This window comes from Protopterus annectens, chromosome 10.part0 (assembly GCF_019279795.1).
Source record: "Protopterus annectens isolate FY-2018-M chromosome 10.part0, PAN1.0, whole genome shotgun sequence".
NCBI lineage: Eukaryota > Metazoa > Chordata > Ceratodontiformes > Protopteridae > Protopterus > Protopterus annectens.
In genome coordinates, this window is record NC_056744.1 from 1,499,329,766 (window position 1) to 1,499,346,731 (window position 16,966).

The following is a 16,966-nucleotide window of genomic DNA, read 5'->3' on the forward strand; positions in this document are numbered from 1 at the left end:
CTTTTTCTGCTCTCTGCTGCCTTAGGAACTCTGCAGGGGACCACGAGGAGCTATGCCAAGAATAGCAGGATGGCCTTGTGTCTACTTTAGATTAATAAAAAAAATACAAGGTTCGTGTGGGACAAAGGGATGAAGCCCTGACTGTGACCCAGATAGCCCACATTTGGCTAGCAGCATGAGTGCTGGCAGGAGAAGGGGGCTCTATATTAGATTATCTAAGTTACGAAACTTCGAATACCATATGGTCGACATCATATGATCGAAGTCCCGTAACTTTGAATCAGTAAAAATAATAAATAAATAAAAGAAAGTAAATAAAAGTAACTGCTGCCCCCCTGCACCCCCCTTCCCCCCGCTACTTAAATATACCAACTCTGAGATTGCGCTACAGTGTAGGAAAGTGAAATCTTCTGTTTTTGCCCTATACACCATTAAAGTGCGGTCTCGGAGTTGGTATATTTAAGTAGCGGGGGATGTGGGGGGCCACCCTGTTTTAACCCATCAGGGTAACTTTTTATTTAAAATTTTTTTTATTTTTTTTTATTTTACATGCAGGAAGTTATGGAACGTTGATCAAATGGTGTCGACCATATGGTATTTGAAGTTCCGTAACTTTGATTATGTAATATAAACCCGGAGAAGTTTGGGGAGCAAGGGGTGTTAGATTGTCCCTCCTGGGGGAGGAATGTGGTTCTGGCCATGCTCTCATCTAGAGTGAGTGCTAGATGTAGCACCCCCAGAGTTTGTGCATGCACATCCCAGGGGTGAGTATGAACATGCCAGCAGTGACACGCATGCTCTTCATGGTCAGAGCTCTTGTGAATAACAATGGAAAGAGCAGTTCCAAGGTGAGGGAAAGGAGGTCACTACCTATCGAAGACTGGCCTGCTTCCTGCCACCTCAGTCTCACCTCTATTTGAGAATGTTGTTGTTGTTGTTTGTCTTTCGGCTTTTCCCGGTTAGGGGTCGCCACAGCAGAACTCCGGTCCGCTAATGATTGGCAGTTGGTTTTTATGGTGTCGTGTTGCCAGTCCAATGACCAACCTTCAACGAAGGCATGCCCATTCAACGCATGTCTTTTGAATGCCCACTTGACCGCGGGGAGGACATGCAGACTCCACACATAAGGCACTCCCAACCCAAGCCGAGAATCAAACGGGAAAACCTCTTGCTGTGAGGCAACAACGCTACTGTTGCACCACTGTGGAAGTCTTGAATGGGATAATTCTGTCTTACAGCAAGGGAGCAAATGGGCTGTAGGGTTCTCACCCAGTGTGGGGGTGTCTGGCTCTAACATCTAACAGAGGAAGGAAGAAGCCAATTGGGCTAAAGAAAGGGAGCCATTGTGCATGAGTTGGAGAACCATTAAACATGAAAGGTTGAGAGCACATCCCACCAGAAGCTATTTCTTCATTCTAGTGTATAACATCTTACCAGTGATTATATAAAGTGTATCATTCTGAAAAGGAATAAATAATACAAAATTCTTTTAATTTTTATATTGATGTATTTTATCATACACTTACAAGTTACAACGGTGATTCTGGCACTGCATTTGCTTTGATCAGTTTTATGATGACAAGTAAGGAAAGGAAAAAGGGGAGGAGAAGAGGAAGAGGAAGAGGTAAAAGAATCTCTGATGTAATTCAGACCTTAAAAATCTTACAAGGTCATGATTCAAATTTAAATCCATATCATGAACTGATACCTTTCAATTCACAATATTTACAGATGACATAGCACACGTCAGTAATATTATTATCCATTGTTACCTTTTCTGTATTAAATTGTCAGTGGTTATGTAATAGTTTAAATGATATAATAAAACTAATCTCTAGCATCAGCAAATTAGAATGCAAGACATCTGATGGTTACAGTACGACAAGCTAAATTAAAAAGGTGTAGTGTAGACCACCAGTCCCTACAAACTGCCGGTTATAACACTCTACAAATTACTGTTTATATAAAACAACCAGTGGTACTTCTCTCTTAGTGACAACACAAGTAGTTGGTTTTCATTTGGGTGTGTGTGGGGGGCTGCTTTTGTAGACAGAAGCTGCATCTACTATGGGACACACAGAATCTGAGGAATGAAAGACAAAATTAGGGCTTGAGACACAAAATAACAGCACTAAAAAACACAAGATAAAAATATAACAAATTAGAACAGCGTTTTTTATACAGTTTCATTTACAAGATCATGTCAAAAGAATATAAACTTTGAAAAGTAAAGTCATGTGCTGTTAAAACTCATCTGCCACTTCTATAGTACATGTCAAAATAACATTTTTAATGCTCACACTTTCAATCCAAGATTTAAAAGTTATTAGAATGTCTTAAGACATACGCAGCACATTGCAAAACTCATGCAGTTAAAATAACAGCACTATTTATTTAACAGAATATCCGCTCAAAAATACATTGTCTTCATGTGTTTTTTTCCTGCAAAGGCAGTTATTCTTTAATATTCTCCCTTTTCATTAAGGTTGTCAGACAGTAAATCTGCTTCATTTTTGCACTGTTTCATTCTCTGTATTACATTTACAAACATACTTTTCATATAGTAGAAATATTTTAAATTCCATGTAAGTACACCAATAGTTTTCAGTTGGAACTATAATTTTAAGTGAAAGAGCTTCAGGGGTTTTACATTTTTACCCTCATCATCACTACAAGTGCCGAGATAAGGATAGAGTCTCTCAGTGAAGGTGTCAGTGAAAGTGTAGATATGGGACATGTTGTCAGCATTATAAAATGACACCTGTCCTCCCTCATAGTCCAGATAAATTCCGATCCTCTGTGGCGTCTCCCTACATTTGAGATCCTTTTGTGTTGTATCACATGGTTCATACTTATTCTCACTAAAATCCAAAATCCAATATCCATTCTCAGGGCTCATGATGACGTCTCCTTTTCTGTTGCTGGACTCTCTGGTGACACCCACACTCCAATCAGTGTTGTTCTGCACCACTAGCTCCCAGTAGTGCCTACCTGACATGAATCCTTCTGATCCCAGCACACTGTACCATTCATCAAACCTCTCGGGGTAGTCAGGGAGCTCCTGTGTTTTGTTACCAAATATTATTTTGGTCAGGTCCTTAGACAGAATAAGATTAGGGTGTGCTGTTTTAGCATCCAATACAAGATTACTGACACCTGTAAAAATAAAACTGTTTATGTTATATTCTTTATCAAATTAAAAAGAAAATACTTTACAATCAGCATAAATATAACAGTCAATACATCAGTGAAATGTAAAGTTCATTACAATACAAGGTTTATACTTCTGCACAAAGATTTATTTGCCCATAATTAACATGGTGCCCACTTTGCATATATTTTGCAACCTGTTGGTCATAAATTAAAAATAATATATTTATAATATATAACCTATAATGACAGTAGATCAATAGCCCATTAAGCTATTAAAATAAGCAGAAAATGTATCTCAGATAAACATCCAGACAAGGTAACAACTAATTTCATATCTCTCAACATCCTAATACAAGAAATCTGGATAAAGCCAAAAATAATGTGGGGACAAAAGGACCAAAATCAGGGGCAGAATTTAAATATTACACTTACAAAGTTAGAAAGTTGACAGAATAAAAGGTTTTGCATTCACATGCATTTTCTGAAGGACAAAATTTCTGAAGCTGAAATGCCTGTAATTATTTAGTTAATTCAATTATTTGCCAGAAACCACCAATTTAATGAGGAACAGACCAGAATTAAGAGGTAAAAGTCTAGACATTCTGCGAACATCTGGATATTTCAGCAATATTTTACTGGGAAGATGTGCTTTCATAGACCCATTCAGTGTTATACAAAACTGTTCTACTATGGGCATTTGCAAAACTAGAAGATGAAATCAAATATGGCAGTAAGAAACTGTAAATCACATGCTAATGCAGGTCATTATCTAATCGTTTTTCTCTAGATTAAATTCCCAGTAATTAGAATGAACAAAACAATTCCTTAATCATGTACTTAAGATTTTTTTCTTTCCTGCTTTCAGAATCTAGCCATCCCCTCCCAGCTACTTAAGGGTCTGTATTTACTTTCAGTGTATCTAAGTTTTGCATTTAATTTCATTTATATTTATACTCCTGACATTAAAGTTGTAAATGTTTTGTTTAGTCTTTTTTAGTATGACCAAACCCACAAAATGATGTCAAGGTAGCACCAGTGATTTAGAAATGCTAACAAGGCATGCTAGATAAATAAAAACTTACTCTTTTAGAAAATAAAAGAGTAACTACATGTTTAGATATTTCACAACTACATAATTTCATATGTCAATTTTCACTGTAAGTTATTTCACGTATGAGTCAAAGCTGACTGAGTTTTTAGAACAAAAGGTTTTCCAGCTGCTTCAAGTAAAATAGAAATATAATAGTCTATACACTAATTTAGGTAGCGAGACATTATGGGAACAGTCTTTCTTGATGTTATGTTTGGATTTTTTCAGATCCAAGAAAAGTTTCAGAGGGCCATCCTGGTCAGCAATGCTTAGAAACTCTTAACTGGTCTATCACCTAGTAATAACCTATGAGGAAAATAAACTGCAAAGATACACATTTTGCATCACAAGCTACATAATTTGGAACTGTATATAGTCAAGAGAGTGCTCTTCCTTAGATCACTGCAGCAGTAGCCCTAACTATATGGGAAGGATCCTGCCAAGGATCGGATGTTTGTCCAGTCTACAAAGCTTGAGAATCCTTCCTTGTGCCCCATATGTTATCCATTAGCACAACGGTACATACTGGTATAGAAGAACTTTAGAGCCATGAAAAAACTCAAACTTTTATTGTTGTTTACCACACTTAAGCAAACTTCTCATCAGCTCAGCATCATGAGTTTGGTGGCTGACTTCAGCTATAAACGTGGGCATGTCTGTCAGTAAGGGGAAATGTTTATGTGGTAGACATATTCCCTACAAGGCCACCATTCCACTTGTATATTTTATATAATAGATATACACAATACTAGGCTCTGTCAGATTTGCCTTTTGCTTATTCCAAAAAGCATAAAGCAAAGGCAAAAGTGTTTAAAAATATTTCAAAACAGCAAGCTCCTTAAACAGTGAATGTGCAAAACCATGGTGACCGAATCTCTTTCAGCAGATTTCTCCCCTCAGAGGAAAAAAGTGAAAAGTATTGAAAGAGGCATCCAAGAAATTTTGGATTTTCTCTCCTATTCTGTTGTTTAGGGTTTGACATTTCCATTGATGCACTTTTGCAATTCTCTGACCATCAGTTTTGTATTTCTTGGTCCCTCTAGTGCATCCCTTCAGGAAGTTACTAGGATCCCTGACATAAACCCCTCCATTCAGATCATATGCCATGCTTTGGCCGAAAAGGACTAACTTAGCATCATAATCTCTAAAGGTGAAGAAGATTATTCACCAGGTATTGGTGAGGGAGGACTTCACTGAATCTTTGTTGGAGGTCAGGCCTTTGGAAACTCCTAAGAGTTTAAGGCTAGAGTCTCCTAAACTGAGGATTAAAAAGGCAAAATATTTGGCACCTATTTCTAATATGTTTTACTCAGAAAACCTTTCAGGAAGACTGGTATAATTTTACATAAGGCTTGATTAGGACAATCTTGTCCCTTCTACCTTTACTTCCAGTTTCTGTTCCAGCTAAAAGAAAACTATCCCTCTCTTACTCAGGTGAAGAAGGTCTTTTGGAATAAAATACTAAGGGCTTGGACTACACCTCTGAAATTATCCGCCTCTAATAAGTGTGGGTTTGAATCACAAGATACCCTCTCATTTGACCCCCTGCAAGACAAAATTCCTTTGGGAGAATACAAATTTTAAACAATTAAGTAATATTATAAATGTGAGGATAAGGAAGTAACAGAATCACAGAAGAGATGTGGATTACTGGGTATAAATTCCCATAAACCAATAGCCATTCCCCAGTTTTAGGGGCCTTGGATTATGCATTTGTTTCTGTCTCTTTTTCTCCTGATTTCTAACTATCTGCTCTAATGAAATTTGACTGATTTTACAAGGTACGTCACACACAAACCCCTTTATAGAAACCGTGCTGCAGACCATGTTATGGAGGAGACAAAGCTTCTAAGGTCTCTTAGGCCTCTTCCACTTCTAACCTTGTCCCAAATGACAAGGATAGTCATTCCTTTGATAGATTTGGAAAGAGCATCTGCTCCACTTTAGATTTTAGAATTACAGACTTCCAAACTCACAAGTCCAAGCATCTTTTATCTATTTTTGCTGATATGCAACAGACCTTAGATTCATTTCCTGACTCTGAGACTAAATCTTTCCTGTTAGAAATGCTAAATGCTGCTTCACATGTCACTAAGCATGCTATGAAGTCTGCTTGTGATACAATAGATGCTGTGTCCAGGGTTGCTGCTACTGGTACAGCAGTGTGTTGCAATGAATGGATAAGATTTTAGAACTTTATCTGATTATGTTAACAATCAGTTGCTTACTGCCCTGCTCAATAGAGACCTTTTGATTGGCAATTCTTAAGTAAAAGTATTAAAACTAGAACAAATAGGTAAGCTGCTACAAGGAGTCAAAAACTGCATCAAATGAATTATCTGTTTTCTTTTGGTCCTTTATTCAAAAGTCCTTTAAGGACATGCCCCACAAAAGCCAGCAAGGCAATGATATAAAAAGAACATGGAAGGAACATTTAAAAGGAAAACAAATGGATCCCAAGTACACTTCTTTCAAAATAAAGTCCAGTGACTACATGTACCTCTTTCTCCCCCACTCTATCCCCTTTCCACACCTTGGCCATCTTCCCAAATTGAAGACAATCTCTCCCACTGTCTGTGTTTCTGGAGAAAAAGCTAATTTCAGATGCCTGGGCTCTAAAAATAATCAAGGATGGTTACTGACTTCAGTGGGCATACCTTCTACCTCTATCATGGAACCCTCATCTGTCAAAAAAAATCTGTTTCCTACAGTTGTGTTAGAGTTTTGTCTCAGGGTGTAACAGAAACAGCTCCTCTTCCCAAAAAGGCAATGTTTTTTTTTATCCCACAATGTTTCTCATTCCAAGAAAGGAAGATACATCAAGACTAGTTTTGGAGCTTTCAAAGCTAAACATCTTTCCTTTGGTTAAAAATTTCAAGATGTTGACTTCCCAACCCCCTTCAAAAAAAGCTGTCTAGCAACCTTGAACTTTACAAATATCTATTGTTGTATTCCAATCCACAAAATGTAGAGGATTTTCATACGATTCATTCACTTGGGATTGCACATTTAGTTTTTCCATTGCTCCAGGAGTTTTTACAAAGTACACAGACCAAGTTATAGCCTTTTGCAGACTTCAGGGCATCCCTATTTTTCCATATTTGGATGACTGCCACATCTATGATCCATTAGTCCAAGACTTCATAGTTGCTCTTTGATTAACCATAAATCCTTTCAGCTGTCTTGGGTTCAAACTAGATTCAAAAACAATGTGCTTAAACCCAACTCAAAGTTTAGTGTTTCAAGGATGATAACCATATGAATTGTCAAGGCCCCCTAGACTGAGTTTTGAAACAAACAGACTGAATAGTTGAAAGAGTGGACTTACATATACAAAGTCCTAGATGGCCATTTGCCGGAATACTCCCTTTTTGCCAAGGTATGGCGGAGTTGGTATATATAAGCTTGGGGGGAATGTGCAGGGGTGCTTGTCCCACTGCAAAAAAGAAGTTGCTTGTCGTCCACATTTTGAATGCTGAAATTTTAATTTTCAATAGGGAGTCTTGAAGGAGTCCTGCTAAACAACTCCCCTTGCATAGAAAAACAGTTAACTTATTGAGCTCACTTTCTGAATCGGGCTCATCGCAAAATATCGGATCTATATTACCATCTCGAATTGTAAAAATATTGAATGCTCACATGAATGAAAAGGTACAAAAATGAACAGCCCCCCACACCACCCGCAAAATATATATTCCAACTCTGAGGTTGCACTACAGTGAGGAAAGGGCAAATATGTCATTCCTCACTGTACCACAACCCAAAAAAAACAAGTTTGTTTATGTACCTTTTCGCTCATGTGAGCGTTCGATATTTTTACCATTCGAGATGGTAATACAGACCCCAAAATATCCACTGCAGTAGAGTTTCCTCAAAATTCTGTTTTTCATTGCTTTATCTATACCAGTGTTTCCATTCATCGGCCTAAACGTGAGGAAACTTCAATGGTACCTCAGATCAGACTGGATCATCTTCATCACAGTGTTTAATTTCATCCAAAAGGAACTCCTGTGTTGGGATAATCATGTCTTGATAAAGCCACTTCTCCCATTTTCTCCATCTCTTCCTAGTTGTTAGTCATGACAGATGTTTCAGACTTCTCATGGAGGGCAGTAAACCAAGCCATCAAGGTTCAGGGCACATCCAAGCCTCATTTCATGGGCAAAATCTAATGAAAGTTATTAAAGTCTTAAGTCAGCTGTGTATTCCTGGGCCATTATTAATGAAAAAAGTCAACACCACAGTGATGTGATATATAGAAACAAGGGGGAACAAAGAAATTTCACCCTCTACATACTAGCCATGATTGCCTGGGAACCAGCAATACAAAACAACCTCCCCTTACAGGCCATATACATTCCATTAGAGTGAGTCACAATAGCAGGCACTTTAAGCAGATCCAGAATAGACTCTAATGAGTGGATTCCACTCCCAGAGGTCTTCCAGGCCATTGTCCATTTCAATAACTTGGTCCCCTTTCTCAGCATACAATTAAAACAATTCCAGGACGCTTTTCAGAAAGGCCTGGAAACGGTTGTATTTTATTTCCCATGGATGGGAATGTTCCTCTGGGCCTTTCTCCCCTTTCCACTAATACCAAAAGTTCTTCTAATGATTAAGATGGATTTACCAAAGATGCTTCTCATAACTCCAATTTGCCCTAGAAAATATCGACTCTCCCCTCATATGCATCTGTAAAAGGGCAATTATAAAATATTTCCTCAGAGTGAAGACAGTGCAAGGGATACATACTCCACCCCAATGTTTAAAATCTTCACTTAACAGTTTGGATAACAGAATTTTGATCTCATTTAGACACTTTTTTTCTCAAGTTGTGCATCAGGTTTTAAAAGAGACTAGAAAACTGCAATTAAGAAATCATACTTAACAAAATGGAAAATAATTTCCAGCTGGTGCCACAAATGTAACAAGCTCCATCCCAAGTCAGGCTTCTGTGGCTCTTCAGTACAGGTGTAAATTGTTCAGTTCTGGTCTGGGATACACATGTATAAAGGTTGTCTTTCAGCAATTTCTGCTTGTTTTCAATTGGATCCTTCTTTCTTCTTTATCTCAAGTTAAACATTTTTGAAAAGGGTTTTACAAATTACGCAACCTTAGAAAAGAAATGTTATATCCTTGGAATTTTAATTTTGTTTTAGGGGAGTTAACTCTCTCATGATTTGAACCTGAATGCAGAGTTTCTTTAAAATGTCTAACATAGAAGACTGCTTTGCTAATTGCTCTGACTTTTGCTAGATGGGGATCTCAATTACAGGCTCTTATGTCTAGACATCCTTTGTTGATTCTTCCACAAGGACAGGAAACGTGTGTTTTATTCTGAACCCTAAAACTGAGGATTAAGCTTTCTGCATACCTTAGATACCCTTAGACTAAGGAGATTTAACCTGGACAAGACAGAGTTTTGGAAAGCCAAAACAATTTATTTGTCTTTTGATAGCGAAGAAATGGTTATTTCCAGAAGTCTGTCTCAAGCTATTCAATTTTGTTACACTCACCACAGAAAAATTCCACTTCATATATTCAGAGCTAACTCTACTACAGTTGTGACTAATTCTGAGGCTCTTTCAAAAGGGGTGGACACTTGGTCTATCCTATGCACATCTTCACTAGGGGCTACAAGGTGATTCAGTCTTCAGAACTAGAGCTGGATCTTTACAAGACACCATTCAAGGGATTCTAGACACTGATTCATTCCATCCACCCTTTCTTCTTAAACTATGGCAATTGTCACATATTGAACAATGCAACAATAATCTAATGAAGAACATAGTTCAGTTGTGCAAGTTAATTTTCCATAATAGTAGATGTTTGACTTGATAACTTTTGCAGTATAAACACCATCCCACCTTCCCCCTTTTCTTCCTTCTCTTTCCTTGTTACGTTGGGGTACCCTGCTTTACCTTCTGAACATGACAGTATCTGCTGGATTTGACCTAATTGTTTAAAGAGCTTCAAGGTTCAGCATCCATTTTGGGCCAGAAATGTCTAAGTTCTTCCATGCTTGTATGTCCCTGTTATACCAGAACATACTCTCATATTAAGGAAGGACATATGGGGCATATGGAAGGAGTGAAAGCTTTGCAGACTGGCCAGGCATCCCATCCTTGGCAGGATATATACCCTATAATTACAGCTACCACAACAGTGATCTATTATAACATGTACTGCTATGGAACTTAAACAATTTTATTTTTATGTCCATCTTCAACAGTCTGTTGCTTATACTTGCCTCATAAAGTGTACACAGATACTTTAACTGACCCATTCACTCTCCCGGGTGAGAAAAGTTATGGCCCATTAACTCCATGAAGATGATACTTATCAGAATCAGTCCCATCATCTGCATGGCAGGGGGCAGTGTTTTTTGCTATGTGGCTTTAACACCCTCTTATTTCACAGACTTTCAGGGAATCAGCAAGTAATGCCATGCATGAGGATGCATGCTTGCTATCACACTTCTCAACCCTCTCCTTAAGCAGTGTACTGTTATCAAGCAGGTCCTGCTAGGATTTCCCTGTGGAAAATAAACCTAAATTCTTCTATGTATCACCAATGAAGTAAATAATAGCCATCTCCCTCCAACCAGGACAGATGAGCCAGGATCAGCTGCTCATTCACATCCTCCCCTGCCCAGCTCATCCAAAACCTATTCTACTAATCAAACATGGTTATCTGGGTCACACTCAGGAATTTATCCCTCCAGGCCAGAGGGGCAGCATAAATAAATGTGTTTTGGTGCAGGATTTCACATGCTTGCACCTGAGTGACCCATATTAATTCACAAAGTCAGATTGTAATGACCGATTCATATGATGTGCTCTCGGCCGTTGGCTTAATATGCTGCTGCATCAGTTATTAAACTCATTAATGTACCAAGTGAAGAAGTGACAACACCAACCTAGTCAGGTCATGTGATTACGATTATACACCAGTTATTAAACTCATTAATGTACCAAGTGAAGATGTGACAACACCAACCCAGTAAGGCCTTGTGATTATGGTTTTTATTAGAAAAATATGTATTAATAATATGCATGCTTAGTGCATTCGAGGTTCAAAAGGGTTAATGCATTTATTCTGTTCACACTGCATGAATCTGCACAAGCTACTAAAAACATTACAATCCTGTTATGTCATAAAAATATGTGCATCTATGATCTGCTTATGCTTTGGAAATTAACAGGAAAGCATTTGATTTCTGCTAATGTCATGAAAATAATAATAATAATTGTTTCATTTCTACTAGTGTCATGAGACTTAACAAAGAGTTATTGATTTTCTGCTTATGCCATAAGAAAGTACACAGCTGCTGAAGCTATTGATAATGAAAACAAAGGCTGCTTGAAAGTATAAACCGCAGTCAGCATTACTTGTACCTAAGCTAGAAATGCAACACATATATATTAGAACTGCACAACTGAGGAATAGAAAGTTTGTAGTGGGCTAAAAATAAACCCCAAGGCCAGGTTGTTTTTCTCAAATGTTTTTTGTAATCCAGTCATGTCAGCAGGAAATCTAAATAACATTTTCTGTAGAACAATACAGAAAGCTGTGTCTAACTACATCAACCATAGGAAAAGTAACATTTCATAGAACTATATAAAAGTAGCATACTGCTTACTAGTAATTTAGACAAAATCATGTACTTGCATGTTTTGTCTCCTTGCTGCAAGTAATAAAGGGTGCCATACTTGAACCTTACATGAATTGGTCTTTGAAGTTTTTTCCTTTGACAGATTGGTCCTTCGAGCCAGAACCCTCACTTCATCTCGGATCAGACGGGCCAGGTGGTTGAAACCGTATGGGGAAGAAACCAAATTGGTTCTTCTTATATGAAAAGTCCTCTGACTGAATTGTTGTGCAAAAGAGGCCAGCCACTTTCTGCTCTGCGACTGAAGGACGGGTCTCCATGAATCAGGTGATCAATCACGTAGGCTCAGGTAAGGTGAATCTACTTTTTTCTGTTTTCTGTTTTAGATCAGGGACTAGATTTGTATTGTTTTTGTCAAGACTGTGTTTTACAAGTCAGGGACAGAAAAGATTACTGCCTTGTCATAGATCAGGTGAAACAGAATAGGTAGGCAGTCATTCTGAAGAGACTATAACAAAATCTGTGGTACCACGTTAAAAAAAAGAGAAGTTATGTAATGATCAAAAAGTGTAGAACAAAATGGGTAATAATTGCCCAAAAAGACCCCAAAATCCGCCGTTAACTGAAGACACAAAATACATGCAGTCACAGCGCACCGACAGTATTAAATACTATTCAAAATGGGTTAATAAATATGAATTTGACGGAAAATTAGGAAAATTAGAAAAATCCTCGCTTATCAAACTTGTCAAACAGCTCAAAACTGATTCCAAAGGTTGGGTAAAAAAGCAACGCCAATTAGGAATTCCTCAGGCACACAGGTGGATTGAGGAAGTAAACCATAGGGAACAAAAGAACAACAATTCAAAAACAATGATTTTAGATAAGGAGGACAATAACTTAGTAATAGCATCGGCCCCTCCGCCTCCTTTACCAGAATATGAAGCAAGTGAACAGGTTAATCCACCCCCATGATATCCTGTTGTCACTGAAAATAGAGACATTGTAAAAGTAAAACCATTTATTAGAGATCCCATCGGGATCAGGTCTCAGACATGGGCAGGTAACTCAAATGAAGGCACTGAGTTGTATCAAATGGTTAAGAATTCACGATCTATGAGTGAAGAAGAAATATGCCCACTTATAGAAGTACCTAATCCTCAGGCAGGACAAAATGGTCAGGACCCAACTATTTTAGTGTATAGACCCTGGACTCCAGAAGATATCCGGAAAGCCACTCAGGGAATGCCCCATCCAAAAGTTAATTTTAGAAAGTTCTCAGAAGATTTACAAGGAATGAGGCTGAGTTATAACTTAAACAGAGAAGAGGTAGTTAGACAAATTGTGGGACCAGACTGGCACATGATTAGTGGCAACTGGAATCCCCGTCACGCTGCACAAAGACCCCTCCCACATAGCAGGGTAGAACTAGACAACAGAGTAAAAGGTCTCACAGACCGCATCTCTGATAAATGAAAGCCTAGGGCAGACTGGACTTGCATTAATCAATGCATCCAACAAGAAGGTGAAACTATTGACTGGTATTATGCCAGATTACCAGAATGTTTTAATAACCACTGTGGAATGCAGGTTCCTGAAGATCAAACACAAGATTCCCCATATGAACAGCAATTAAAGAATGCATTTTTAAAAGGCAGTATTGCACCCATAAGCAGTTTTATTACAAAACAAATGGTAGACCATCGTACAGGCAGGTTACAGTAATTACTTGAATATGCTAGGCATGCCGAAAAGCATTTTAATAGCAAAATGAAAAAGAAAACTCAAGTATTTTCTGTAGAAGATGGAGCAGAAGTTTATGTAGTACAGTCAGGGAAAAAGGGCAAGAAAAATGCACAAGGAAACAAACAATCTGATCAGCAATCAGAGGACTTTGAAGGGCAAAAGAAAAGGAGTGAATGTTTCAAATGCGGTAAAAAAGGACACTTGGCAAGGGATTGCAAGAAAAACAAGAAGGCAACCACAGAAGACAAGGAGGGTGAGGACTGACTATATGGTAGTCAGGAATCACTAGAAGGGGACAGCAGAGAAAGGACAAATGAGAATGTGATAGAGGAGTACAGGATGTGACAGAAGAGATAGAGAAAGTGCAAGAAGTTAGTGATAGTGAAGAAAATTAAATATTAGACCTAGCTTTATTGAGCCTGGAGCTCTATTTAGCAGACACAAAACCAGAAGTTACACTCTTGGTAGAAGGGAGGGAAGTCAAATTCTTGTGTGACTCAGGGGCATCGCGAACCCTGATACATCCCTCCAAGCTGCCAGAAAACACAGAGTCACCTGATTACATACTGGTAAAAGCAGCAAATGGACAGCTGTATTGGGAGCCCCTCTCCTGTAACATTGCAATAATAGATCCTGTCTCAGGATTGACTCAGAAAAGCAAAATTGTTGTTTCTGCAAAATGCCCAGTAAACCTCTTGGGCAGAGACCTCATGCAGCTATTTGGTATAGCAGTAGTCCCAACCATGCAGGGTATGGAAGCACAGCAACAAATTGATACCTTTGCAGTGTAATTGGAGGGTGAAATGTTTTATTGGTACAGCCAGGACTTGGTTACGACTGGTCCAGGGACTGTGACCGAAGAGTTAATGAATATAGCCATCAGCAAGTTTCCCTTCCTTGACATTGATAAGCAACACCTGTTGCACTGTACCCTGTATTATTGTAACACACCAGGACTCGATAAGGAATATGAGCAAGAACTGTTTAAAAATCATGCAAACAGATTAGTATTACGTAATCTGTACTGGGACACAGAAGGGAACAGTGTAGCCAGCTGTTCATTGCCCCAGGAGGTCTTTACACTTTATAAATCTAATGGATTACCACACATTAGCCTAACCAAGGACAAAAACACAGAATGGGCAGACTTAGGAGAAAAAGTCACAAAATGGGAGAAAAAGACAGAATTAGAACTGTCAGAACAGGGAATACAAATACAGAAGTTGAACTGGATAACTCAGACCCACCCAGCCATACACTTGCAGTCTAGCAAGGACAGTTGATTAGCACTCCTATTAGAGGAGGTAGAAAATGCCTTACAAAATATACCAGAAACTCTCTGGTCAACAGGAAAGTCAGATGTAGGACTTATTCGTACAGCGGGACCAGTTACTATCACGCCAAAGTCAGCATTTAGACCACAGAAAAGACAGTATCCCTTAAGAAAAGATGCAGAGGCAGGAATCAAACCTATCATAGCAGCTTTACTTAAGGAAGGGGTGCTGGTGGAACCCCCTGATTCACCATGTAACACACCCTTATTTCCTGTTAAAAAAGCAAATGGAGAATGGCGTATGGTCCAAGATTTACAAGCTGTAAATGACACAGTAATACCAAGGGCACCCACAGTGCCAGACCCACACACCCTGTTGAATGATTTAAAACCTCAACAGAAGTATTTTTCTGTGGTAGACATCAGCAATGTGTTCTTTTCTATACCGATACACCTTGACAGCCAGTATTGGTTCGCATTCACATTTCAGGGGAAAAGGTATACATATACGCGACTACCACAGGGATATTGTGAAAGTCCAACAATATTCTCACAAGAAATGGCAAGCAACTTGGTGGGATTTACCCCACCAAGAGGCAGTCAGATTTTACTTTATGTTGATGATATCTTGCTGGTGGCCCCCACCCAGCAAGATTGTAGAGAAGATACCATAGCGCTATTAATATTTTTAGCCGCTGAAGGACATAAGGTAAACAAAAATAAACTGCAGCTTTGGAAAAAACAAGTCAAATACCTAGGATATGTAATATCCAAGGAAGGTAGAACATTAGATGAGGACAGAAAAGTAGCAATTTTGCAAGCACCAAAACCCACTACCAAGAAGGAAATGATGTCCTTCCTTGGTACAACTAATTTTTTTCGGAGCTGATTTCCAAACTATGCCTTGGAATCTGCACCACTGACTGACCTGATATATAAAAAGCCTATGGCAGCACAAGATTTGTTACAATGGACACTAGAGGCAGAATCTGCTTTCTGCAAACTGAAACAGTTAATAGCGTCCTCATTAGTTTTGGGATTACCAAACTACCATAAACGTTTTTTCCAAACTGTAGATTGTAAGCAAGGTTATATGACATCAGTGTTAACACAACAGCATGGGGACAAGCAATGCCCCATTGCTTACTATTCATCACAACTAGACCCAGTGGCACGGTCCTTACCTCACTGTGTACAAGCAGTAGTTGCAGCTGCAATGGCAGTACAGGCTTCGGCCTCAGCAGTTTTATTCCACCCTCTCACTTTGAGAGTGCCTCATGCAGTCATGATTATTTTACTGCAAGAGAAATTAGCATATATTTCCCCTGCTAGGCATCTTTTCTGTATGACTATGTTGTTGAGCCAACCTCACATGACAATTGAACGATGCACAACTTTGAACCCTTCTACCTTGCTCCCAACCCCTGCAGACAGCACACCACACTGCTGCCTGCAGGTAATTGAGCAAAAGACACTACCTAGAAAAGATCTCACGGATGTCCCCTTGGATGATGCCGAGGTGACATACTATGTACATAGATCGTGCAAAAGGGGTCCTGCAGGACAGAACCTAGTAGGATATGCAGTACTTTCTGACACTGAAATTATAGAAGCAAACACTTTACCACACAACTTATCTGTACAGGCAGCAGAATTGATTGCCTTGACATGGGCATGTACCTTAGCAAAGGGTAAAAGTGTAAACATTTTTACTGACAGCCAGTACGCTTTTTCTACTGTACCTGTTTTTGCGCAACAGTGGAAAAAATGAGGAATGATAACATCTACTGGCAAACCTATCAATCATGCACAGTTTATTTTAGATCTTTTAGAATCTATTCAGTTACCTCAGAAAATAGCTATTTGTAAATGCACAGCTCGCACCAAGCAACAAGATAGGATTTCAAAAGGTAATGCGAGAGCTGATACAGCTGTAAAACAAGCAGCTTCAGAAGTATTTTTTTTAAATGAGGAGCTACAACCCTCTGAGATTTTTGGCTTAGAAATGTTAAGGACAATGCAGACACTCACTACGCAAGCTGAAAAACAAAGATGGGTAAAACGAGGAGCAATTCTCGAAAAGGGGCTGTAC

At 38.8% G+C, this 16,966-nt stretch overlaps 1 protein-coding gene across 1 annotated transcript in view; it reads right to left on the bottom strand.

Annotated features, from left to right (window-relative positions):
* Positions 1-2,161: 2,161 nt before the first annotated feature.
* The window catches only part of LOC122813686 (zinc-binding protein A33-like), a 256,724-nt gene continuing 241,919 nt past the window's right edge, over positions 2,162-16,966 (bottom strand). Inside the window, exon 6 of the mRNA XM_044086136.1 lies at positions 2,162-3,156. Within this exon, the coding sequence (XP_043942071.1) occupies positions 2,615-3,156 (542 nt within the window). The 3' untranslated portion in view covers positions 2,162-2,614. The remainder of the gene's footprint in view (positions 3,157-16,966) is intronic.